The sequence below is a fragment of the Poeciliopsis prolifica genome, unplaced genomic scaffold (genome assembly GCF_027474105.1).
Source record: "Poeciliopsis prolifica strain line A6 unplaced genomic scaffold, Auburn_PproV2 SCAFFOLD015, whole genome shotgun sequence".
Lineage (NCBI taxonomy): Eukaryota > Metazoa > Chordata > Actinopteri > Cyprinodontiformes > Poeciliidae > Poeciliopsis > Poeciliopsis prolifica.
This window is the reverse complement of record NW_026562390.1, coordinates 10,374,061-10,401,693: the sequence shown is the minus strand read 5'-3', so window position 1 is coordinate 10,401,693 and position 27,633 is coordinate 10,374,061. Positions and strand designations below refer to the sequence as shown.

The 27,633-nt window shown below is 35.2% G+C and overlaps 1 protein-coding gene across 1 annotated transcript in view; it reads left to right on the top strand.

Annotated features, from left to right (window-relative positions):
* Nucleotides 1-27,633, top strand: part of LOC129366320 (astrotactin-2-like) — a 230,661-nt gene that overhangs the window by 30,043 nt on the left and 172,985 nt on the right. The window contains exon 2 of the mRNA XM_055040101.1: nucleotides 6,997-7,184. Within this exon, the coding sequence (XP_054896076.1) occupies nucleotides 6,997-7,184 (188 nt within the window). The remainder of the gene's footprint in view (nucleotides 1-6,996; nucleotides 7,185-27,633) is intronic.

Here is a 27,633-nt window from a genome sequence, read left to right as displayed (position 1 = left end):
TCTTTCATGAGGCAGCATGTGTTTAGAAATAGAGGTTTCAGCTGCCATGTTGTGTTTATACTCAAACTCTTTGGTGCTGGTAAAGCTTGTCTTGTTGAATATACATTTCTGAGTGGTTACACCTCATGGAAGAAGTAGCTCTTGTTCAAAGCAAAAAAAAAAAAACATTCATATGAAAGCAGCAGTAAGGCTAGACATGGATGCAGCATTTCTGATGAAGCACTGAAAATGGAGTATTAGGGGAAACATTCAAGCAATGGCTAAAATTAGAGACGGCAAAAAAGTAAAGAATTTTTTGCAAAAATTTATATTTGGGGATTTGTGCTCAGTGATTATTTTTTGTGCACATAGCAAAGTAATAAATTATCCACTTGCACCACAATATCATGTGGACCTGTCCAAGGTTGTATGTGTGCCCTATGATGCCCCAGTCTGCTGCACGCCTGATTTTATGTTTCTGGAGGGTTAATTTTTTTACATATAGGCAACATTGGTTTGGACGTCCAATTTCTCCTCCCTGCAAATAAGCCACTTCTAATGTTGTGTATAATGTCACTGGTTGAGGAGTGGCTTGACACAAGGAATTTGATATTTGTAGCACATGTATAGGGCAGACTATGCATTTGCTCTGAATGTTTTGACTCCAGGCTCAATCCACTCCTTGTTAAGATTTCCCAAATTCTTGGATGGGTTTTGCTTGACAAGATCTTCAATGCTGTGGTTATTTATCACTGTTGTGGCTGTATATTTTCCTACCACCATTTTCCTTGGACTCAACATATTTACACCCAGTTTTATGTAATATTTAGATTTTTGGCAACTAACTTTTTTAGCTGAAAGATGACAGTTTGAAAAAATTCATCAAGTTCAAAACCTGTTCTTAGATTTATTTCAGTCTGCTTTTATGATGATGGACCAAAATAAGCATGGGGAATGTAGTTGTCTTGATTATCTCAAAGAAAATGTAAACTCAGGAAATATGCAGACAACATGTCATATTGAGCTGTACTAGGTAGAATGAAAAGAGATTGCTGGTAAGCTGCTTTATATTCAGTTAATTCTATTTTACTAAAATGTGAAGCATTATTAAGGTAAAATAAGAAAATAAATAGTTGTCATGGAGAATAGAAGGTGATCTTAAAAATGTATTTTATAAAAAAGCTTTGTACGCTCAAGAGGAGAGCTGGCTAGGTCAGGGTTATCTTAGCTGAACCAGCACATTGGAACCATTATTGAAGAAACAGCACTCTGTCAGATGTCCCATCAGCTGAACATTTGGACACAGATTCAGTCCCTTACGTCAGCGATTTCAGCTCTTCCTCTACCTTATACCTCAGATTCAGACATTTATATTATCAGTTTTTCATCCAGAATTTTGGTTTAAAGGTAGAAAGCTTTGGTCTTGTGTCTTCATTTGTGTTTTCTTTAATATGTCTCCGTATTTTATGTTTGCTCAGAGGGATCCAGTTGTGCAATTATGGCTCATGCACACATAAACAAACAACTGTGGTTGTAACTGTGTGTAACATGATATTGTATATATTGTTTTAAATTATATTGTTCAATTATATTGTTCTCAGTGATGCAAGCTGATCATTTCACTGGCATTCCAAGTGTTAGCTCATGATGGCTTAACATTATACAAAAATTGTTTCATAAACCGTCCTTGGCAATATTAGTATCGTGTGCGATGTTGATGTATTTGATATAATGTGAGACACTGATTCATCCATATATCCAAGATGTGCAGTTCTGTCAAAACAGTCTGCTTTTAAAATTCATGTGATGTTCTTCATGGTTTAAATGTGCCTGGTGAACCTGAAGGGTGTGTGAGTTGTATCATCATTAACAAAGATAGGGTGGTGTGTTTTTAATTCCCCTTAGAAATAAGTTTCCATAAGACTTGAAGTTCACTGGTGTATGATGATTCAACTATATTTACTAATGAGCCATGGGCCTTCACAGTTTCTTGTTTGAAGTAGATAGCAACTTCAACAAATTTAAGAGTAAGCTGTAGCTCATGAACAAAAGTGTGTTTGATTTATAAAATACTAATTTAACTTGATTGATTTTTATTTATTTATTTTTTTATTTCTGGTGTGGCTTTCATGTGGTATGTATGTTTATGTATGCTTATAAAAATATTCATCTTCCTTTAGTTTTTATAAAGTACTTTTTATGAAGTTTTGCATATCTAAAATAAATGTCATAATGTTAGAGAAATTATTTATTTATTTTTTGTTAAATTCTTTAGTGAATTTATTTATGTATTCATGTTCCAAGTGGGCCCAGTAAATAATGGTCAATATTGGTCACTTTATTAAATGCATAATGATATGATTGGAAACTAAATTGTAAACACCTCAATGTTGCTGTTTTTTTTATAATAAAGGTAAGTAACTGTGTCAGGCACAATATTTCTTTCAGATTATGAAACACTTGGTAAAGCTGTTGACTTTTGCACAGACATCACAACATGAACTCGTAAGAGCTCAGGAAAAAAAGCAGCTGGTCTTCATTTTCAGACATTTGCCCTCTCAGTTGAATCACTTTTTTTAGTTCTAAATGACGACTGGAGAGTTTCAGACTTCTAAGCTGCAACAGGGCAGAGCATAGTAAGAAAATCTTTAAAGTTGCCACGTGTCATTGAGCTATCTGTCCATCCGATGTGTTGTTTGGGTTGGTGAATAGTTGTGAGACCACCTTGGGAGAACAGTCAATGTTGGTTTGTATATGTGTGATAGTTTCCAGCTGTGCCAACTTCTTTCATCCTGTTGGATTTGTTGTTTTGTTTCCCCTATATATATAGACATCTGTGTTGTCTTTGTTTCACGGCACAGTGAATCCCACACCTTTCAGCTTTTCTGTGACTTACGATGTCACATATTGCTCCGATTCTCCATGTAACACAATTTCTTTGTCAACAATAAAAAAACACATTTTAAATGGGATTTAGATTTTAAGTTGCAGCAGCCCTTTCAAATAGACTGGAAGCATTTATGATTATGAATGGAGTGAATACAGAAAATCAAACCTTTTAAGACTGATTGTTTAAAATGGGTTAAAGACAAAATTGTCATCTCTGCTGCCAACCTCTCAGTAAGCTGCTGGCTGTCCTACAGGAAGTCCTTGAAAGAAGCTGCTAAACGACATCACAATTGATTATTTGCATGTAATTATGATTGATGCAGCAGGAGAGATAAATAAAGTAACTGTATCATTGAGCCCATCAAAAAAAGACTAAATTTGTACAACTGCATGTCATCTGCTTGTCAATTCTGGTGTGTTTGTGTAGGTTGGGCTATGTGATTGAGGGGTCCATTGTTTTGTCATTAGTTATGTTTACGTGGACATCAGTAATTGGAAAAAAAAAAAAACCGATCTGAATAAAAATGCGTCATGTAAATGCCCCAATAGGATTCAACTCATTTGGAGTGAATCTGAAATGCAAATGAGAAAGCGATTTCATGCCAGTTGATAATCTGAATGGCCTTTGTGTAAATGCTTTGGGTCATACTATTCTGATTGTGAAAAACTAAAGTGACTGGGCATATGTACGCTATGTCAGGTTAGCAAAACGGGTCTGCTGATCTCTCATCCTTTAACGCAGGAAGACCAGCAGCAGACTGCTCAGTCTGTAGCTTAATTACTGAGTGCAGTTGAGTCTCAAGCTTCATTAGAACCTGGCATGGGTGCTCAGAAGATGCAGATAGAAGACACTGCTGCAATAGATTTTTTTTTGTTTTGTTTTGGGGTTTTTGGGGGGGTTTTCTGTGCAACACAACCCAAAAGTACAACTTTCAACACAAACCTCCGGCAGATGAGTCGACTTCAGAAAATTAATTTTAGTGTACAAATCTATGTTCCCCCCCCAATGTAATGGAAATTATTACAAGTAATTTGGGCTGCACTTGGGCTCATTGTGCACCTGGGCATTGTTGACGTTGTTGCTTATCAGCATCAGTCATGTTTACTAACATGTGCATATTTCTAAGCATATACATATCTTTTCATACAAAGTAATAGTAAACCCCCAGGACCATATGCCTACATTTCACAAATATCAGGATCCATGCCCAATGACGAACCTTGTAGCACAAAGAGAAGAACAAATACACACAGTCACACACAGACATATGCTCATAAACACTAATGCTGCTCTTTCTTAAAATAGCATGCTTACTCATCTACATGACAGTCATACCGCGGAACAATAAAAAAAAAAAAATCACACTACCGCATCATCTTTCAACAACAACAAAAAATGCTTAAAAGGTGTATATATATATATATATATATATATATATATATAATATATATATATAATATATATATATAATATATATATATATATATATATATATATATATATTTCTAAAAGGCACAAGTCCAAATCCAGTTTGGCAAGGTTTAAGCCATCTTTTTTTTATTATTATTATTTTGCATGATATGCAGTATTTACCGCACGAACAGATGGCGGGAGGCACAGCACTATTGGCCCAGCAAACTAAGCTTTATCTCCTGTCAAGGGTAAAGGTGAAGTAGCATATCTTCAACCCACAGATTACTCATAAAGAGTTCAATAATCTCCCAGCAGTTATGGCATTTGAGAATTCTGCACTCTACAAAATATTATCATAACCTGTAGTCAGCAAAAGCATAGGGCATTTTCTAGGACAATGAAAGGAGTGAAGTTGTTTTAATATATTCAGAACTCTCTGAAAGACAAGATTATTGTTCAGGTAAATGTGATTAAATGATTACTGGTTAAAATCAATATTTTTTTTTAGCATTTATACATGAAAATATATTGGACATTCTTTCCAGAGACATGGTTTGAATACTGAAATCCAAATTAATATATCACTCCAGTATTTTGTAAAATTCCCATTCACAAGGAAACGTTTTTGATTTATTTTGCACAATTTTATAGGCATTTGTTTCAAAATTCACAATTCAAAAATTCAGAGTTGATTTCTCCAAGTATGAAAATATGTCTGTGTTACAGTAGTTCAAGTTTCTCAGGTAGAAACAGAGGTCAAAGTTACTGCATGAGGAAAGCATTAATGCCATATTTGTTATTTGCTATATTTGTGTACAGTGCAACTCAGGAGGTTCAGAAATTGTGTGAAAATTTGAGTAAAATAACTGTTTCAGTGTTCCTTTGGAAAATCAATTGTGATCCCAACATTTTCATACAGCAGAAAGAGGTCCCATCATGTTTGAAAAACATCTTTAGGATTTTATGTTGAAAAAGGACGAGGCTAAGATATTGCTCTTAATAACTGCAAAAAAAGGGCATTGTGTGCTAAAAGCAATATAGAAGTTGCAGTTTCACAACATTGTGATCTGCTGTTTAATCCAAAAATTATCTGTTTTCGTCCTTTAAATAAATATCATGTAGCATCTAGAAAAAGTAAAAAAAGGGAATAAAAATATTTAAAACAAAATATTTTGGTTATTTAGCGTTGAGAGTTATTGCTGTAAATTAATTCCGAGTCAGTCTTCTTTGCTCCCTCTCTGCACCTTGAGGCCACTGTTACTATTGAACACAACTCATGTAGCTCTCCTCTGCTGCCCGTGTCCTCTGACCTAGAATCAGCAGGTTAATAACCAGCTGCACCACAAGCCATTTGTCATTCGGTACCTGCCACTGATAAGAGATGTCAACGAATGTCTATGCCCTTGTCCCCTCCCCACTACATGACATATACTGTATCACACTTTGCAATCTTAGACTCCCTGAGGCTTCTTAGTACTCCTCTACTGAACAACCACTCCCTCTTGATAGTATTGGATCCTTCTGCCACGATCCGCAGTGAGATAAACTAGTGATCTCCTTTGGTGTGTTTTCAACTGGGTTTTTTTTGTTCTTTTTTGTATTGCACATACATTTACAGACCTTTTCTTCGTATTTGGTGCTTTTTACTTTGCTGTATCTTCTGTCCTTTCACGTTGAAAGCCCAATGCCAAGCATTGCCTGGGAGGTGGGTTTTCAATTGGTAAAATGTAGGATTGCTAAAACAATGAGTTTTTATATGTTGTTTAGTTCAGCACCAATTTGTCTGAGTGAAGTGTAGCATCATGAAAAGAAATAGTTTATGTTCATACGTGACTCAAAAACTAATTTATGAAACAGTTGGACTTCCATTCAAAACACATTGCCATGAAAATGGTTAATTTTGGGCATTTAGAATTTTTTTGTGATGATGGATTGTTCATACATCTTTCAACTTCAATGATGAGAGAACAAAACAGAATCATTGAGCCCACAGCAAGAACTTTGCATGACTCTGGACAGATATTTGACTCCTACAGTTGAGCTAATATAACTTGGTTTGCTTCCTGCTGTTACTCTCACAGGAAAGAAAATGTGTTAAAATGTTGAATAACAACTCACCACCAAGACTCCAGCCTATTATAAATTTATCAAATTGTGTCACTCTCTGCAGAAAAGTCACTTTTAAATCACAATGTGCAGAGAGGGTACTAATTAAAAAAGAAGCTCCTGCTTAAAAGACAACACCTTCAGTTTTGAGCAACAAACATTGGTACCTACATGGGCAAGTTATGTAGAACTGTTGTAGTTAGATGAGACAAAGACTCAGCTATTAGGCCACAATATTTGGAAGAGTAAAAATGAGAGTTTAGAAGCTAAGAACTAAAACAACTGTTAAGCATGGAAGTGGAAGCATCATTCTGATGCATTTTGCAACAGCTGGATGGTTGAAACTTGGACAAATGTGAGATCCCAACAAACAGAAAAACAACATTGGAATGGGCAAAAAAGGCTTATGTTAAAAATCAGATCCTGAACCTCAACCGTATTAAAAATAGATCTATTACTTTAAAAAAGTAGACCGATGCTAAAGCCTTAATGTGTTGTTGTTTTTTTCTTTTTTTTGTTATTAAAATTAGCATGTTTCCTCTATTTTTTTCAGTATCTATTACATTTTTATATAAAAACTGTTTTTCTTTCTCATTTTTGATTTTCAGAGATGTCTGGTACGGGAGAGGAGATTTCTCAGGTGCACTGGAAGCAACAGTGGTTGGAAAACGGGACGCTGTACTTCCACGTCTCCATGACTGAGCCTGAACTCTTGGCACAGACGACACAACCCACAGCTCGGGAGCCAGCTCATGCACTGCACGAGCACATGCATCTGCTTCACATCTCAGTTATGGTACGTTCTCAACTGAAACATAATGGCTGTAGTCGTAAAAACATGGTCTGTTTTCTACAAGTTTGAAACTTCCTTTTTCAACAATATGCATGCTTTCTTCTTGACTCCTTTCGCCAAGATATCTTAGAAGCGGTCCTGTTTTAAAGCTTTAACATCCACAGACACCAGTGAAAGGCTGATGGAGTTACAATTTAGATTCTATATGGTACCGTTTTCAATGATGAGAGAACAAAACAGAATCATTGAGCCCACAGCAAGGACCTAGCTGTGATTTTTTTTTTTCACGTAGTTTAAACAGGCAAGCTTTTTTTGATGACGTGATTTTATTTAAAATCCATTACTTTCCCACAAACTGATATGTTTGAAGAGGTCCTCCATCACTGATGGTTTGAAGGTAATGCTTACCAGCCAATTTTGTCTGTTTAGAACGTTTACACTTTGCGAGAGGTTTGCCTTGAGATTATGAATGTTTGACATCTCTTGCAAACTTGGGGTTTTCAAAGGCATTGAAGTGGGGCGTGCTGGTAAAGAGTTTGGAGTCAGCTCTATGGCATCACAGACAAAGTGTGCAGGTTAAGATCCTGAAATTATCCGGCCTGAGCATTTCATTATTGTTCTATATTTTTTTTTTATGTATTCTGGAAGCTGGTTAATTAATTACTGTGAATTATGAAGTCATAGTAATTCATAATTATTATAAATTATGAATTTTCTAACCTTAAAGTGAAAGTAACTTTTTTTAAAATCCTTTTTTTTTTTTTTACAGAATTTTATGAAAGTCACCCAGTGTAAGCATGTGGTTAGAATAGTTTCAGTGTGATCGTTTTTTGTTTTTTGTATCTAGCTTTGCATGTGAAGGCGTTTTTGAAAATTTTCCAGCACGGGTTTATTGGTTTGCTGTAGTATAATCGATGTTTCAGTTTAAGCTGTCGCTTCTATCACTAACACCAAAGGTTAGTGATAGAGTGATAGATACAGTTTTATTTTTGCTACTTCCAAGATTATTTGTCTGACTAGAGTTTTTAGTACCACCTCTTCAATATTTTTGATATTTTCTTTTTTTCTGTAGAACTTTCCAAATCTCTCCATTTGTAAATAATTTATATTTATGAATGCATTCTGACATCGTATGACTTGTCTTCACTGTGATTTACCTGCTTCCCCCCAATCATCTTCTTCATCAGCCTCTGTTTTCAACACTTTGCTCATGAGTTTGACTTCTCAGATCAATTCTCAGGTCACACTTTTTCTGGTGCTAACATCTTTTCCTCCTCACCTATTCTTCTTGCTCCTCTTCCTCTATTTCTGTAACCTGCCTGACTTTAACAGTCCTTCTCCTCTGTGTGTTCATGTCAGTGTTCTCCTCAGTTCCTCTTACCTCCTCTGCTTACAGCTCTTAAGTGTTCAGCTTTTTTTTAAACCATTTTTGTCCCCTCTTCAGTGATGTGTCAAAGATTGGCATATCATAAAATTATTTTAAAAAACAACTAAACAGGAGTTTAAAGTTATGTTTTAATGATTCAGTGGGTATATTTAGAGTATCTCATTCACCTACATCTTCCTGTTCCCATGGTGCTGAAACAAGGATCTTCAAATGAGTGTTAATTTTAGGTTAATGCAAGTAATGGAAGTCAGAAAAAATATATAGCTTGCAGTGATATTAAGAATTTTTAAAAGAAGAAAAACCCACATAAGGGTAAGGATAGATCTCACCAATATGTTTGCTATAAAATACATGTTAGATATTTATTCCTTATCGTGTCTATTTTATGTGAATCTTTTCACCTGTGATTACTTGCAAGATACTGGGATCTCTCCTTCTGCAAACTTATAATGGTAATATTCATTGCAGTACCCTTTTTTTCATGATCTTTCTTTTGACAGTTTCAAAAGAATGCTAACAGTCACATGATCCAGTAATATGGCATTTTGTGCATACCCTGTCAACTTTGACAAGTTGACTTTGCTTAAAAAAATCTTGGAAAGTGATTGCCTTAAAAAATATAAGTTTAACTACCATTCTTATGTTTTGTTTACTTAATATATACTTGTTCAGTGTTCTTAAGATCTTGTTGTATGAACTTAATCAAGTGAATTTAAATTAATTTAGTGAAGTTGTGTCAAATTTGAAATAGGAAGTAAATTATCCTCTTGTTAATTCAAATTAAGCTACTTAGTCCAACTTACATGAACAGTACAATTTACTTAGCAGAATCTAGGAAACCAATTGCATTAAATAAGTTAAGTAACCACAACAAAAGATTTTAAGTTAACAAGATTCAATGTTGTACTTTAACAAAATTATATACTTAGCATAACAGAACAGTCAATAATCCTACAGGAACCTGGATGAAATCTGCCAGAGCATCTGAATCCTGTGGATAATAATAAAAAAAGTACAAATTAAAAAGAAATAATGAGGTAAAAGTTTTTATTTTCTTGTGCACAAGTTCTGAACAACATAATTATAGTACATACAAGAGACATTGTAGAACTCTCCTCCATCATTGTCAAGGAAAACTGAGAGACATCACAGGGCAGCAGGCCTCATGGCAACAACATCATTGGTCTACAGTAGGAAAAACAATAAAAGTAAACACAAGCATATTCTGAAGAAACTAACATTTTTTCACAATAAGTGGCATAAAATAAATGTTCACCCTTATTTGTAATCTAGACTGATAACAATATTGATGGTTGCACAATTAAAGGAGCAACAGCAAAGGAGCAACTGTAATTTTCCAACCTGCCACCAGCTGATTATTATATTAATGCCACAGATTGTTGCTCAGTCATTCATTATTTAAACAACCAACTGTGTTTGTTCCAGTCTCACTCACCCAAACGTCAACGATACAAGTTTCAGTATTCAGGTACTGTAGTTTTCCTCCCAAAGTCCAGGTTGTTGGGTTCATTTGTCTCTCCAAGTTGTCCTTAGGTTTAAGTTTGTGGGTGCAAGATTGTTTGTCCAGTGTGTGTCTGTGTTGCCCAAGGATGAACTTTGGGTGAAACCGCTGGAGACAAGACACTGCGACACGAATTGCTCATTGAGAATGATGATGGTAGAAATATTTTTTGGTATAATTCTTTGGAATAAAATTAAATAGAAAAAGAGATAATTAGCATTTCTTCTTATAACGTTGTATTCTTCAAATTCTGTTTGAGAAATGCCTGCCTTATTTTCTTTTAGAAACTGAGTTCTTTGCTCAGTGAAAAATCATTGTAGCTCTGACTTCAAGGAGCAGGAATAATTTTGGCCTTAAGTGCATTTAGTTTATGGACTGGGTTCATCTTTAATTACAGTTGTGAATGTCTTTTTTTTTTTCTAGAATTAATACCTTTTTGCCTCTTCATTATCTTCAATTATGTTTTATTGATTGAATAACATACAACCTTTCCCAAGTAATATTTTTAATCCAAAGTGCACATGAGCAAAAGGTGAAACTCTTTCACAGGGCTCTGCACAAGACCTTATTTTGACCCATTGGCTGCTGTTTTTCCTGCCTGCATAATTAAATGCTAACTAAGTCATGTGTCAGATTCAGAAAATACCTTTTTAAACTTAACTTTCCATTTATCCCAGCCACACATAAAGTCGGCTGGTTCAAATGTAAAGTGAATAGGAAGGGAGAGGAGAGGGGAAATCATATGGAGGCACTCAAAATGGGATAGGAGGTGTTCTGGTTAGGCTTCATGGCCCTAAGGAGTCTCCTGGCTCTTCTTGTGAACATCATAATGTCGATGCTGTCAGTTTTTGTCCAGGCTGAAGAGCGAACTCTATTTTTTTCAGCATTGAGTTGTCAGCTTCTCACTCACACAAGCGCCATTTCTGTGACTCCCACTACTCTTCGATTGTCTTTTATATATATATATATATATATATATATATATATATATATATATATACAATTTTTCATTATTATTGTTTTATAATGTGAAACAACTCTACATTATGCAAAGCTTTGTTGCATTACCTTAATTTCTGAATTTAAAGCTATACATGTGTATATAACTGCAGATTCAGAGTGAAATGTCATATTTTTTACAAATATTAATTTAAGGGAGAGAGCAAAAGTTTGAAATCTGAATAGTCCACGTTTCTTCTTAATACAGTAAATATGCTGGCGATATCTCTTATGTTTCCCTGTTTCATGGCAATGAGCAGTTGCAAGGTAACAAGTAATACATTCAGATAGTTATTGTCCTACAAGATTAGCAGTCATCCATAACAAGACAGTCCTGACTGGTGAGGTAGAAGCTAACTGGACATGTCCACTTGTCTGTTGAAGACATTTCATACTGTAGAAAAACAAACAAAAAAAATGTTGAGTTTCATTGACAATTTTTGGGGAGCAGCATTTCACTGTTCACAATTTAAATAAAATCCGATTTATGATTTTGGATATTTTTAAATGACAATTTTTTTTGTCGTTGTGCCACAGCTGCTTGTTTTAACATGAGTAAGTAGTCGAGGGGTGAAAAGTATGAGTAATCAATACAGTTTAAAAGTATGAAAACAGGCACCCAACATTATTTTTAAAATTTTCTATCCTTGTAATTTCTCATCGTAGTAAGATCTTTTGTTATTCAATACGATTTCACATATAACCATTTAGAGGTGCCTGTCCATAGAGGTTGGACACAGAAGAAGACTGTACCTTCCTTTGATGCCAGTAGAAGCTTAATGTGTGTCTCATCTTTTCTATATAACAGGACAGTAAAATATTATTTTGATGCTTAGATGTTGGTTACCTTTAAGAGTCGAAGAGGTTATTGACTCGAGAGTCAACCAGTGAGTCAATTTGTGACTAGTATTGAGTACAACACGGGACATATTTCATCCTATTATATTACATATTTCATGCTAACAGACTTTGTACATGTGTTGAGGTAGCTGAGAAATTACTGAACTACTAGTGAATTCACTTTGAAAATATGTTTTACAGTTTTTTTATTTATATATAATTTTGTATCATTCCTAACTTTTCTCTCTTTCCTCTTTTTCTTCCTACATATATATATCCCAAGCAATAAATCTACTTGCACCATTGGAGGCAAACATGACTGACTGACTTTTAAATAATTTCCGAAGGCCCATTCTCATTTCTGCAGGAAAAAAAAAAAACGTGGGGGGGAGATTTGCAGGGATATTACCATCTAACAACAGACAGTTTGCCTCTGGAAAGAAGTCTCATCCGCGGTTTGATCAGACCCCTGGGATGCATTGAAATGGGCTCTTAAACAAAGCTTTCATTCTGCAACTCTGAACACACACATGCACACTAACACCTTTACAGCAAAAACCATCCAATGCTCAAGAATTATGCATTAGAAAAAAGTTTTATTTCAGAGAAGGAAATTGTAGAAGAAATATAGTGATATTACTTTCTTATCATTATTGGGAATGATGTAGTGTGTGGAATTCTGAATGTGAAGTTCAGAGGGAACAGTAATCTGTCATATTGTGTGTACTTGTGTCGTGTGGTAGGTTTTTTTTAAAGAAATGCCATCTGAGTTCACTGGGAGGACAGGTAGTATTTTACTAAAATGAGATGCAATAAAAGCTGACAGTTTAGACTTTCTTTTCCCACATTGATAAAAATAATCACCTGTTTCAGGGGATCCGACTGTCTGAAGCACAACATCTAATGAAATCTGTACAAGTCCTATTTATTATATCCTGACTGTCTGGACATTACATTGAAAGCACTAATTAATCAGCCATGAAAATAAAATTAATAATTAAAAGTAAAACCAAACAATAACAAAGCTGAAATTTCCTGCGTTTTTATAATTAATTTGGCTCATTTTCTATACCTGGGCCTATGTCTGAAGTCCTTTTAATATTCCAGAGTTCATGCAAAATGATGAAAAGATTATTCTTATCTCTTGTATGATCGATGAGTGTGAAGATTCAGCACCCTACATGACTCAAATGGTTTCTGTATAATTAAACAGTCACTGATAATTTATAGCCACTCGTATGTTGGATTTCAGGCTATTTTGGCTGCATTAAACCCAGGTGCTGCAGAAATTAGTTTTCACCAGGCCCTAACACAGACCAGCGTAATAGCACTGTCACTGAGAACACTTTCAATTATCACATGAAAAGTCAGAGGAAGTTGCATTTTAATTGCCTCCGAGGTTTAATTGTTTCAGTCACCTTCTGGTTTCCGTAATTTTATACATGCGTGTTAATGCAAAATGAATACAAAATAACTTGTAATTAAAACATGCACTTGCTTGCGGCTTAGGAAACTGAGACAGACCTTCCAGAGTGGAATTACTAGAGAATTAGAAAAAATAAGCATATTGAAAAGGGATTTTCTAGAGGAGTTAATTGTTGCTGTGTTCAGTTAATAAGACTATTTTATAGCATATCATCACAGCTCATAAATGCTGGTTAATCAAGTCTCAGTCCCATTTTGGCCATTTACTTAACTTTCACCATGTGGGCTACAAAAATTAATAATTGTGTTTTCAGAAATAAATATTTAGTGGGCTATGTGTATGTTTTTGTTTTGTTTGATTGGTTTTTTTTTTTTTTTTTTGCTAATGTGAAATTTTTTCTGCGATAAATACAAATATAAATAAAAAAAGATTTTGAGTCTCATTATTTGCTTGAGCCTTTACATACCTTTTATTGATTCACCAGCTCAAACAACAGCCACTTCTAGGTAATAGAAAAATGCAGTGGTGTTTGATGTTCACTGCAGGCACACATCCCTCATAAGGTCCTTTTAATTATGTAATAGCAACCATGAGCAACATACATTTTTGACTTTAACATTTTTGCAACTCTATGAAAATTTTACCCTGTCGCAAATTGAACAAAACTTCCCAGTTTGTTAAATTGCAACTTATATGACATACATATAAGTATGTCAGAGTCTGTTCTAATTGAGTGCTGAATGTGAGCTTAAAATTAGGTAATATGAAATTTCCAGGCACATTGTGCTATGCAATAGCACAGTCAAGTAACTGCTACTTTTAGTTGTTATAAAAATGATTATTTCAAACATGACTGAAGAAATTTGACTCCCCATTGTAACATCTTTAAATTAGGCCTCTGTTTCTTTAAGAACTTACTGCTCTTTCCTACACTCCTCCATCAGCACATCATCATAACAATGCATTAGCCTGTTTACTCTCATATTTTTTTGAGTTTGAGAAAAGAATATTTCAATGTTAAAACTGCATAATTTGAATGTCTTTTTAATAAAAAAAAGGAAGACACACTGACCTAATTGGAAACAATGCAATGCATACTTTACTCAGTTCTTTTAGTATTTTAAAGAAACACATTTTCTTTAAAACACCTTCATTGTGTTTCCAAATTGGTGTAAGAATCCTGTAAAATAGACATGTGCTTCCACAGATTCCACAAGACTTGGAAATTACATTGCAATACCATTTGACACCTGTAGCAAAACCTTACTCTGACAGATTTGCAAATATTGTGTTTGCTGAAAGTGCTTGAATTGGCAGATGTGGCAAATTGGCATTCAGACAATGTGAAACTGCAGGCTTGACAGACATGTAGCTGTCAGAGTAATCTTTTTTTTACTTTGCAGCTGCAGTCTGCTCAGACAAGAGCACATAACTGTTCCTGTATTCATGCTTCTCTGAGCCACCCATGAAAATCCTGCCATGAGCCCTCAATACAAATTTGAGTTGGTTTTATTTTTATGAGGCCAAATTGTCACATTATCTCTACTTGACATAGTTAGGTCACAACCTCACCATATTAAAGAGCCCTGCCAATTCCCCTTTGAGCAAAATTTTGGCTACAGTGTGGTGAAAAAAAAAAAAAGCTTTTTCGACTAGCAAAAATCTCAAGAGAGGACCACAGCGGGTGTTTCACCATCTGCCTGGACCAGCTGGGGAAAAGAGAACAGAACAGAAGAGTATATTAGAAAATAACCCACAATAAAAACATACAAATCCCTGGCCTGGGTTAATTTATTTTCTCTTTTTTTTTTTTTTCTCGTCCGATTATGACTAAAAGTCAGTCTGTAAGAACACAACATTAGCCGTCTCTGCAGGGTTTCAATTTTACTAGGACTTTTGTCTTTAGTTTGACATAAGGACTCTCTTTCAGAGTTATACAAGTTATTCAAGCGCACATATTGTGCCTTCATTTTGGGGGAGAAAAATTCTTGACTCGTGCAGGTGTTCATTGTTTGCTGGAGGTGCTATAATTAGCACAGGTAGAAACATATTGTGCTTTGTTTTCTGCAACATTCAGTCTCATTGGAGTCACTTTTTTATCTCTTGGGTCACTAAAGGAAGACGTAGGTTCTTTGTTACTTTCCAGAACTCAAATCAACTTTTTTCTGAAGAGGTTTTTGGCTTTAAACTTAAAATTGGTTCCCCATTGCATGTCCATTTAAGAATTAATAATAAAAAAGACAATATCATTTAAACCTACCAATGCATTTTGATTAAGAAAACTACTTGTGTCGTAGAACTGTGGACTATGTTTCTGCTGTTCGTTTTGACAGATTAGATTTTGGTCCACGCTTTACTCGTCTTTGCTGAACAGTTGAGTTGTAAAGTAATTTGTCATGTGTTTTTAAGAGGAGCTAAAAATAACTGGTAGCACAAACATTTAACTACATCAGTACTTTCTTATGTCAGTCATCTAGTTAATGTATTGCACTGAAAAGATCTCTGAAGCTTTTTCTGTGTTTTATAGCAGACTGCATATAATTTCACCTTGCCCTTTGCTACCATAAGAGGCATATGATTCACTTGAGGCAAAAGCACAAAGTCTTTATTTCTTTTAATTAGGTCATTAGAAGAAGTAAGGCTTGCTACGTACGGCTGGTATCTATGCACTTTGAAAGGAAGGAGCAACATGCCGAAAGCTCACTGTGTTACTTGTATGTTGAGCTTGATTTTGTCTCTGCCTATACTTGTATCAATATAAAAGGAAGCTTGATATGGAAACATCTTGGCAGGACTTCCACATGTTCTCTTTCATAACAAACCTGTTTCTGAGTTTTAGCAGGACACTAAACACATGGCCAGGTGGACTGGTTCTGCTTCAAGGACTCTGTTCCTGTAAAGATGGCTTAGGTCCAAGCTTGGCTATGACATCACTACTAGCAAGTACATTTTTATTTTTTATTTTTTTCAGTGTTGGCACACCATAAAAATGGATTTAAATGTACTGCCACATGATTTCAGCTTTACACACTGAATTTCACTAACCTTATGCTGAAATTCTTGTTATATATGACAAGCTGTTAAGTTATCAGAACCCTCATTCTTATGTTATATTTGGTGTACTTCTCAGGCCAAGTTTAAAAATGCTATGTTTTTTGCTATGACACTGTATTGAAGAGGTCTAAAGTATACATACTTATAAGGAAAATTTACAAAGGTGTTTGCAGATACTAAGTGTGTGGAGACCTCCATTTGGGTGTCTATTAGTTCTGAAATTGGACATGGAGGCAGACTTAATCCCACAATCCTATAATGAGTAAATTGTTTCCGTCTGAGCCAAATTGGCATCACATTTTCAAGCAAACGTCATAAAAAATGCCATATGTTGAAAATGAATTCTAATTGGGTGTGGTGAGAGAACATGACATTTCTCACTGCTGGTTTTTCAATTTTATTTCAATTTTATTTAAGGTATTTTATTTTCCCTTTAAGTATACAATACAAACTATATGATTTAGATTAGGGCATAGATACACTGATACTTCGCAAGGGGAATAAACACAAAGACCCAGACATGTGGATCTACTTGGACAACGCACTGCACTGAGAAATCTCTCTTTTGCTTGACTGTTGAGCCAAGGGTGATACAAAAGTGGTCGAGGTGATGGAGGAGGAAAGTGAGATGGAGGATCTGGGGAGCACAAAACTTGTCATAATCACAGAGTGGAACAGTATACGTTTTGCAGACACCTTAAAACAATTTGATTTTTTGTTTTTACCTTAATCAATGCTCTTTTTTCCCCCTCTGAATAATTCTGATAAAGGGTATCTTTTTATTTTTTTATTTTTTTTTTAAGCGAGATTCTTTGAAGTTATCGCTTGAGTTTTGTGGATCAACAGATTGACTTTGCTGGGATAATGTTCACACAACTATAATATCTTCAAAGTGCAGGAACAACATTTTCATCGCTGTTGCACAACAGAGAATCTGATACTAAATCCAAATGCATTTCTGGGGGACCTAGAGTAGACGAGCAGATTATAAAGCTGCCAGAATTGGCTACCGGCTCTACATAGGAACATGGATTGTCTGACTGGCAAAACCTTTTTAAAGAAACATTTTTGCAGAAAACACTGTTCTATAACTCTTATTTAACCCTTTAACTGGATGCATCACTCCGCTATTACAGCTTAATTGATTCCGTTTTGTCTGTCCTGTCTGTCTGGCTTAAGAGAGAACAAATGCTCCCATCTTCTGGACCTAGTGGGGTATGTTTGCATCCACTTTTATTAAGTGCACTCTACTGCATGGTTATTGTGACGAAAAAACAAAATAGTGCTTGTAAAACAGTTGCAAAATATTGAAATTTATTCACTTTATCATTTCTCAGTGTTATGCCATGCGAGCTGGAGTTGTTTTCTCAAACATTAGGCGCCATTATTAAGAAGGTGAAGCTGATCCACAGCATAAATAGCTGCAAATGAAGAGCCTACAGAGGCTACAAATTCCAGTAACAAATGTGTCTTTCATCTTTTATATAAGCAGATCAAAATAAACAAAAAAAAACAATACCTATACATCTTGTATAAACACTGCTTCAAAATATGACTAAACTATTGAAGCACTCTGTGGGTATTTGTATGTCACCCTGAGTTGCTTTTGCTTAGTTGATTTTCTCATCTCTAAAGTTGTATTCACAAGTTGCATATCATTTTTTTTTCAAGCACGTGTCAAGTCCAAACTTTAAAATATAAATCTGAATAGGACTTATTCAACTGGCCAAGAGCTATGAATAAAATCTAGTTCTGTCCCCATTTCCAGTGACATGATGAAAACAAAATGCCATAAAATTTGCCTTGTGAGAGACTAAACTCAAGTAGAGCATCCCCTCCATCTTTGTGTCTCACTTCTTTCCCTTTTCCACATTCAATCACCTTTTCTGTCTCTGTGTTCAGTTGCCTGGGTAACTGTAACTGACTGAGACCCCAAGGTTTAAGGAGCATAACAAGAGCTGAAGGGAGAGGATAATAGGATAACCTTTTTTTTTTTCATTTACGTGCTCTCAAGTCCTTGTATGCCATTATTTGAATGTTTGGTACAATGTATGACCATATTAATGAGGATATTCCCAATTGAGTGTGTTTATATGTTTTATTAACTCAATTTATAGACTCAGTTAATGGGAAATTTATTTTAAAAAATTAAATAAAAATCAAATTTACATTTCAGTGACTTTAGAAAAATGATTCTTGGTCTGCCTTCAAATCTCCAGGGAAATTTCTACCCTTCTTGAGCCCGAGGCTGGGAACAAGCACAAGAGTTTACCATACACTCTTGGTGAATTGCTCCTTCACAAAAGCGGAAAGAGCAATTGCCTAAATATGTTTTTGTATTAAAACTGGACCATACATAATCTCAAAATGAAGAGAAAAGGTCAACAAAATAATATGTTACTATCTCAGTCTGTATATTACAACTGTAAATGGCCTCTAAATTTTTCTTTTGTAGCTCAACTCTTCAATAAACATTATGTTGCTCTATTTAGTTAATCCATTTCTTTTCTGTCATTTTTTGTTAATGCATACATCCCATTGGGAAAACATCACTGTAATGTCACTTTCTCTCGAATTTGTTTGCCTTCCAACAGTAAATAACCTAAATTTTCTGATTCTGCTGAATGATAATCGCACATAACTGACCTGAAGAGGGAACAATTGTGCCAAGCCCTAGAGCACTGTGTTGCTAGAGACAGACCTTTGAGCCACTGTGGTTAATTTATTCCCTTTTATAAGTTAATTTACATGTTACATTATGTCCTCCACATTTGTTGAAACCAAAGCAAAACAGAAAAAAATAATTAATTTATTTTGAATAGAAGCAACATAACATTATGCTAAAACATCCTGTCGGTTTGCAGCCATCAGCTTATTCATGAACTGTTATGAGATTCTTATATTATGAACGCCTTGAGTAGAAATAACCTGATTTCATGGTATGAGTGTTTCTACCCAACTATAAAATGAATAATATGGTCTAATTGCTAATCAACAAAAAATTATTCTCGCTTTCTGAATTTTTGGGAAATTTCTGCTTCTTCATAATAAAATTAAGATGGCATAAGATGCAGAGGCTTTGTTATTGGTTTTTAAGAGAGCAAATTTAGAAACCAGCAGGAGAATAAATGCTTATTTTCTCGCTGTAAATTTGTTTTCCCTTTTTTTTAGGTTGGTACAGCAAAATTATAGCTATAGTGTTTATTATTCCTTTCTGAAATGAAGTGACTTTTTAGAGGCCTAAGGATATAGAAGTATACCAAATTACGCATCAAACTCATATAAAATTTGACTATCTAATTGTAATTGAAAAGGGTGTGGCCAAGCTGCTCAACAGTTTTCACATACATCATACAGTCTGCTCCAAATTGTATATGATGTATATTAATCTAACTCCTATAATATATTTGTGCAAACATTTAGTGGGCGTGGTGTGTTCCTCCTGTTCATTTTATGAATAAATATTAATTTTAAGCATTTATACCCTTTTGTGAAGTTTGACATCCTCGCTTTTAACCTGCATATGAATCAGACTTCAAATCATTCAACTAGCTAGACATTCTTTGCATAATACTATTGATTTGTTTTATTTAGTTCTCCTCATAAGACTCTTTAAAAGTCAACTGTCAAAATGTTAAATAAATGTTAAATTAATGAGCATTTGAACTGCTTGTTTGCCCTCCTCTTAACACTAATGATAGCAGATGGGACCTGGAAGCAGCCATCAATGATTTAAGAACTAAATTGGGAACATCTGTGTTGTTGGAAGTGAGAGTTGGAAGAGTTGTTCAGACCTTGCCATCCAGTAGAATCTTATGACAACATTCAAGACAGGATCATGCTTTTTCATTTAGATTTTTAATGTAAAATTAAATTAATTACATTAAATATGTTTGTCAACTTGCCTTTGAACTGGAGTTAGTGTGCTGTGATATGTAGACCAGAAGAAGAAGGCTTTGATGTGGTAAAATGCAGGACGGAGGACAAAAGGGACATTTTGTTCGACCCTAGTTTGAAAGGACAAAGGCTACTCTCCTCCTTAGTTGCTGCTTTTCACTGACAGGTCCATTCTCGCAAAGCTGTTGCGGCAGCACTCGGCCGACAGCTGCAGGTCTCACTTCAAGACAAATGAAAAGGGCTATAACAAGGGCCAAGTTCTGTGCTGCGTATGGTAGAAATACACAGGCATATGTATTAAAATCACCTGTAATGGGACCCAAGTCCATTGCACCCAGAAGCTTTCCAAACAAGAATATGCAACAGAGAGCAAAGGCATTCATTTCACAGGTTTAGAATTTTTTTCTCTGTTCTGTTAAATACCACACAATTTTGCCTTACATGAGAACCAGAAGCACAAGGTAATTTTTGTAAACTTCAGAATAATGTTTTGAAAATATAGTCCACAAGTAATGTGTTCCCCATTATTTCCCCACTCTCTGCCCTTTACAAGTATGCACTATTGTCTTCTTGTCTATACTTGTACCTGAACAAAAGCAAAAAATCCATTTTATGCCCCCTTCTCTCCTCAGCCAAAGCATGTTTCTCAATCAAAGTCACCCCAAGGGCCTCATTGTGCAGACCCTTGCACTACCTTGTTATTATCAGCCTTGGTAGTCCTGGATAGAGCTCTCGTGACGCAATTGCAAATATTGACATTACCTTTCTAATCACATTTTGTCCCTGGAAATGTCAAAAAGAGGGAGGGGGGTCCAGGGCATATGTGCTTAAAGTTGACATATGCGGCTAGAATGTGAACCTATTATTTGTCTGATGAAAGAGCCATAACATGGGTTTGGGTAGATGTGTTGGGGTCTGCATGTGAGGGCAATGTAATCTCTCCTTGTTTGAGCAAAACTAAATTAGCACAGCAATAAGGAAGCCATGCTGGATTTTCATATGTTGGAAGGTGGTATGGCACCACCTTCTTTTTTACCTAGTTATTTTTGAACATTTTGAAAATTTCACAGTTTTAAAAATTCTTAGATTTCATCAATGCTATAATTTTAATATTTTTTTTAATATTCAGCTGCTATGCTGTTTTCTGTTTCTTTTTGTTTTTTAATTTATGCTTGTTTGTAATTATCTTGAATGGTAATTCACAAGAGATTGCTGTGGTCTGCTATTTAATTACTTTGTAATATGCAAAACTTCCACAGCCATAGGCCACAATTTAAAGAACGAATCACTAATGCTTATTTCACCTCAAGGAATACAGTGTTTTTGTGGAAAAATAAAAAACAAACTGTTCTTATATGAAAATGTAAAGTAGATTCACATGTTTCTTAACTTGCTCACGGGCTCTTTGACTCAAAGCCTTCTGAATCTATTACATGGAATATTTTTGTAAAAGTGTATTCATTATGTGTGTGTAATTTTGCTAAATTGTAAATGTTGACCACAGCTTTGCACATCATATTACAATTTATTACTTAATTGAGTGATGTGCGGAGGAGTTTGAAAGCAGGACATTCAGGACATTCATATTGTTTAATTTGTCGAGTTAGTCTTTACATTTTCTCTCCATTGTCATTAATCACAAAGTATTTTCTTAGAAGTCTATGAAACTGAAACATTTTTTAGAAAAGGGATCTTTTGGAATGATACCTTTTTAAAAAAAATGAGTTTGCTCTGCAACTGCTACATATTTATAAACATCTTTCCCTACAGAGCTGAAAACTAATCACCATAATCTATGATATCAATGCAGAGTCCATCCTTCAGTACAGGCCCTGAGTGACGAGAGCCGAGAACAAGCCTTGTTTTTTTTTCTGTCTAAGAAAGGAAAATCGTGGGTGTAAAGGGCATCGGCTATAGCAAGAAAATCCCTGGTTGAGAATTATCAGGTAGGCGGGAGAACTGCACTGGCAAATCAACCCTAACTGTTATAATTCAGAAAGCCAGACCTCAAACTAGCACTATCAGCCCTTAAATCGTTTGATTCTGTGTGATGGAGCACTGTGGCATGCAAAAGGGAAGGGCAGAGATGGAAAGTAATGAAGAGAGAAGACATGAGACAATGAAAAAGGGATGAGATAGGAGTGAAAATTGGAAATGTATTAGTTTCCCTGGCAAGAGGGACAAAATGGAAAGGTCAACATTTCATTTTTAGCTAGGATGTAGAATTTTATTCAGCTTTCAATCATATCATAATTAGAGTTTATGAATAGGTTGGGGCGTTCAGTCATTTTTAAGTTATTTATTGACTCTTGTGGACCTGCTGGGGGATCTTAGGTGCTTAAGTGAAAAATGTTGCATTTCGACAAAGGTGGAGGAATACTGGGAGCACAAAATAAAGATCAAAGGACCAATTAGCAAGGGAAAAGTGTAATGATGGGTTTTTAAGTAAAAAAAAAAAAATCAATGGTCTGACTCATCATTATGTAACAAATATTTCAAAATACAATGTGTACAGTCTAATCTTCTGGTTCTTCATAATATGGCATATGATCATTCAAATATATATGGCACTAAAGCAAATTTACTTTGTAAAAGGGAAAACATTGCTGATTGCAGTTATGTCTCCACAATACATTAAGCTTTGGTCAGATTTCAGTGAGCAAAGATATAAAAAGTACTATGCATTTTGTATTACCTTTTAAAACTGCGGTATGCAATTCTTATAAATAATATACAATATTTTTGGACACATTTGGTACAACTATAACCCTACTGTGAATTGTGAAAAAAAAAAAAAAAACTTCTCTGCTTCCAGTGGCTCTACTACCATTTGCATAAATACATCACGCTCATTTACTTTGGATGGGGCTGGTGTCTGGTTCCCCGCCCAAGTTGATCGGCTTCTCTGCTATTACTGAGGTTTGGGCGGTCTGCCTTTATCCACAAAGGAATTAAGGGAACCACCACCTGGGTTCAGGGACAGGTTGCCCCTCTGGGGAGGCGATACCTGAACCTGGCAGCATAAAGTGTGCCTTGGGCACCAGACTCTGTTGGGCTTCTGTTGGTGTGCCAATGGGACTCTGGCCTCTGTGTCCATGGCGAGATCTGCCGGCGGAGCCTGTGGGCTCGTGACTACAGTGTTGGCAACTAGGGGTTACTTATGAAACCTTTAAAAAAAATTATGGAAGAGTCTAATAAATACAATCCCTCTCAAAACCACACCCACAGGGGCTTAGATTGTTATAATTTTTATATATGCATTTATTGTTATTTCCTCTGGTTTCTCGGTTTTGTTTTGTTGTTTGACTTTAGGCAGTTGTTGAAGCAAACTGCCCAACGGGTATTGACGCTCTACGCTTCTCTGCTTTGTTCCTATCTTCTTATTTCCCTTTAAACCTTTTTCCCATTTTCCTTTTCTGTTTCGTTTCCATCTGTGTCCATCACATGTGAAACAAACCCAAACCAATATGTTGGACGGATTGATACTTCCATTCTTAAAACTAAAACTAATGAAGTGAGAAGACATACTTTTTTATATTTTCGAATAGGTATAATAGAATTTGTATCATATATATATATATATATATATATATATATATATATATATATATATATATATATATATATATATACACAAATGTATTATCCATTTATGCAGGCATAAAGAGGAGATCTTGGTAGGTTGGTCTAATGTTAGATACTATCATTTACAGAGTTAATAAATGAACATTTGGACATGACAAAGATAATATTTGCCTGTTTTACAACTAAAAAGCTAATTAAAGCTAATATGCTGCTGTCGTAGGATGTTGGTATCTAACACCATCTGAATGCTCTATGCAATTCAATAAGGGACAGGCATGTTTCCTTGGGGGTAAACTGTTAAAATGGAAATATTTACCAGAGGCTAATTCTGTTATTTGCACTGCAGGTTGTAATTACACAGAACGAATGAACAGCAAATGCTAAGCCACATACCACTTTAACTTCCTGCTGGGAGAGCAAGAAGGACAGAGAAACAACTGTAGAACTGATAGTAGAGCAGTGAAGGTAAAGTGTATGTGGTTGACATAAAAACGCAGTGACAGAAAAAGTTGGTTTAGGAGAGTAAAGATGTTTTTTTCTGCTTTGAAAGTTTGATACATAGTGGCATAAATAGAGAAACAGCAAATTAAAAGCCTCCCAAGCGAAACGTGTACTATGGGTCTGTTTGGTTGCATGCAGGAAAATCCAGGGCTGCAGGATATGCCTTATTTGAAGTAATATAAATGTCACTTGTTCCTTCTTTTCTGTTTGATGTTTCAACTATTTTGAGTTCAGCATTTGTCCATATCTGCAACATTTCTAAAGCAAATATTGCTCTGGTGCTTTTGTTCTTGGAAGCAGAAGGGCAAATGTTACAATGCATAGTGTGTAAAAAGCAAAGTATTGTAATACATTTGATGACATAGAATTGCATTATTTATTTGCTTAAATGACCATTTACGGTCAATACCCTGAATATATAATCCAAGCTATAATGTGAATGTAGATGGATGTTTTCCTTTTGCTGAATATCTAAGAGCTACTAACTGAAGTGTGAAGAGAAGATCAATAAAGCTGATCTTTAAATACTTTCAAAAACAAAGATTTTATACCTCAAGATCTGTCATACCTCAAGATCTGTCATCAGTAAGTTAGTAGTAATTTCAGATTCAGTAGATTTATTAGATTCAATGAAGAGCATCAGTAAACAGCAGTTTTCCCCCTTGGATTTGGTCAAATTAACGTTTGGACTTTGTATATTTCAAACACACGGTGTTGTCAGCCTGTGAAGGAGGAGTGGCTTTTCTTGGTCGCTCACCTCGGTGTTGCCTTTGATAGTATTTGAAAGTTATACAATATACCCAGCGTATATTACCCTTATACCCTTATAACTAGATCCCATCAAATTTTTGGACTTTGTATCTTTTTACTTTATTTTCTAACCTAAAAACTAAATCAGAGTAAATATTTCTGTTTTCCACTGAGGACTTTGACATTTTTTCAGCACAGCTGAAAAGTTTAATCAAATTTACTCTTCCACTTACCCTTTAGCCTTGGTAGATTATTTTCATTCTAAAATTTCAGACATCATTGATTCCATTGGTTCAATTAACATGAAGGTCATGTCTTGTAGGAAAATCTTTCTGTGGAGAAGTGCTCCAGTCTTACAAAGTCAAAAACGTTTTTGTCGAAGGGCTGAACAAAAATGGCGGAAAACTTGAGTCCAGCTTCACTGTGAAATCTACAAGAGACTGTGAAGACTGAATCGTTTAACTGAAACATTCAAGTGGAAATTTTATTTTTTATAAAATCAGTAACAAAAACATTAACAATGCTTGTGCTTGTTGGCCATGGTTGACAGATTGACAAACCTTGCTGTAACTCTAGCATCTGATCTCCACTCTACCAGCACCTGCACTGAATTAAATCAATCAAATCATTCAAATTTTATTTGTATAGCACATTTCAGCTACAAGGCATTTCAAAGTGCTTTACATCATAAACACAAAACACAAAGGCATGCAACATAGAATAAAATACCAAGGTTTTTTTTTTTTTTCCTTTCTTCCCTCTTCCCTTTGACACGGAATTTAAGCGCCTGTTACCGCCGGACTCCGCCGTCCGTTTAACCATGGGTATTTGCCGGGCCCCGTTGCCTACAACAGGAAAAAAAAAATATATATATAATTACATACATATCCACAAAATCAAATCCATACATATTACATTTCAAATGCAACTCTAAACAGGTGCGTTTTTACTTGAGATTTGAAGGAAGTCAGGGTTTCCGCTGTTTTACAGTTTTCTGGAAGTTTGTTCCAAATTTTTGGTCCATAGATGCTGAAAGCTGTTCTCCTCTTTTGGTTCTGGTTCTGGGGATGCAGAGCAGACCAGAACCAGAAGACCTGAGAGGTCTGGAAGGTTGATACAACAACAGCAGATCTTTGATGTATTGTGGTGCTAAACCATTCAGTGATTTGTAAACTAACAACAGTATTTTAAAATCTATTCTTTGAGCTACAGGGAGCCAGTGGAGGGACTTTAAAACTGGTGTTATGTGCTCTATTTTCTGGTTCTAGTGAGAACGCGAGCAGCAGCATTCTGGATCAGTTGCAGCTGTTTGATTGATTTGTTGGACAGGCCTGTGAAGATGCTGTTGCAATAATCAATGCGACTAAAGACAAACGCATGAATGAGTTTCTCTAGATCTGGCTGAGACATTAGTCCTCTAATCCTGGAGATGTTCTTCAGATGATAGAAGGCCGATTTTGTTACTGTCTTTATGTGGCTCTGGAGGTTCAAGTCCGAGTCCATCACTACTCCCAGGTTTCGGGCCTGATCGCTAGGTTTTAGTTGTAATAACTGAAGCTGTGCATTGACTCTAGATCGTTCCTCTTTAGGTCCAAAAATAATGACTTCAGCAAACAAAGCAAACAACAAACAAAAAAAAAATTAGGTTCATTTGTACATAAATGCTGTGTCCATTTACAACAAGAGAAAGTCCACCAACTCAACCTTAAAAACTTTGGGGGAAAAAAAAAACTGTTTATCAATTTTAAATAATGAAATAATGACACACTGATTACAAGCATCAAGACGCCTGAAATCCTTATCAGAGGACACATCTTAGTCTAACATTTTCCTTTGGGCTTTTCTAGAAGTACCATCATTTTTTTCTTTTGTTCACTCACATTTTAAAAGCAAAACATGATTTAATGTCATGTTAATTTTCAGTAAATTTTAATGTTTGTTATTTAGATGGATAGATAGATAGATAGATAGATAGATAGATAGATAGATAGATAGATAGATAGATAGATAGATAGATAGATAGATAGATAGATAGATAGATAGATAGATAGATAGATAGATAGATAGATAGATAGATAGATAGATAGATAGATAGATAGATAGATATCACAACTTTAATGATCATAAAGAACACCATACAAAGTTATTTGCAAACTTGATGTTTTATAGTCTGCATATTAAAAGTTATATGAAAGTTAATATACCCTTTCAGGAAAAGTTGAGGAGGAAATTACACAGGAAATGACTTATGCAAATAATTTCTTATCTGAGTTACATGGATGAGTGAGAAATATGCATGCAGTCAATTCTACAGCTCACCACTAAAATGAAACAAATTTTTGCTTTTATTGTATGGCTTGTTGAAAACCTCATGAAATTTCTGCAGCACTTCATTCAATGCAATGCTCCTACTTTCATTAACTCACATGAGGGGCAATATACAATAGATTATTGATTGAATGCCTTTATTTTAGATTAACTCCACTCAAGC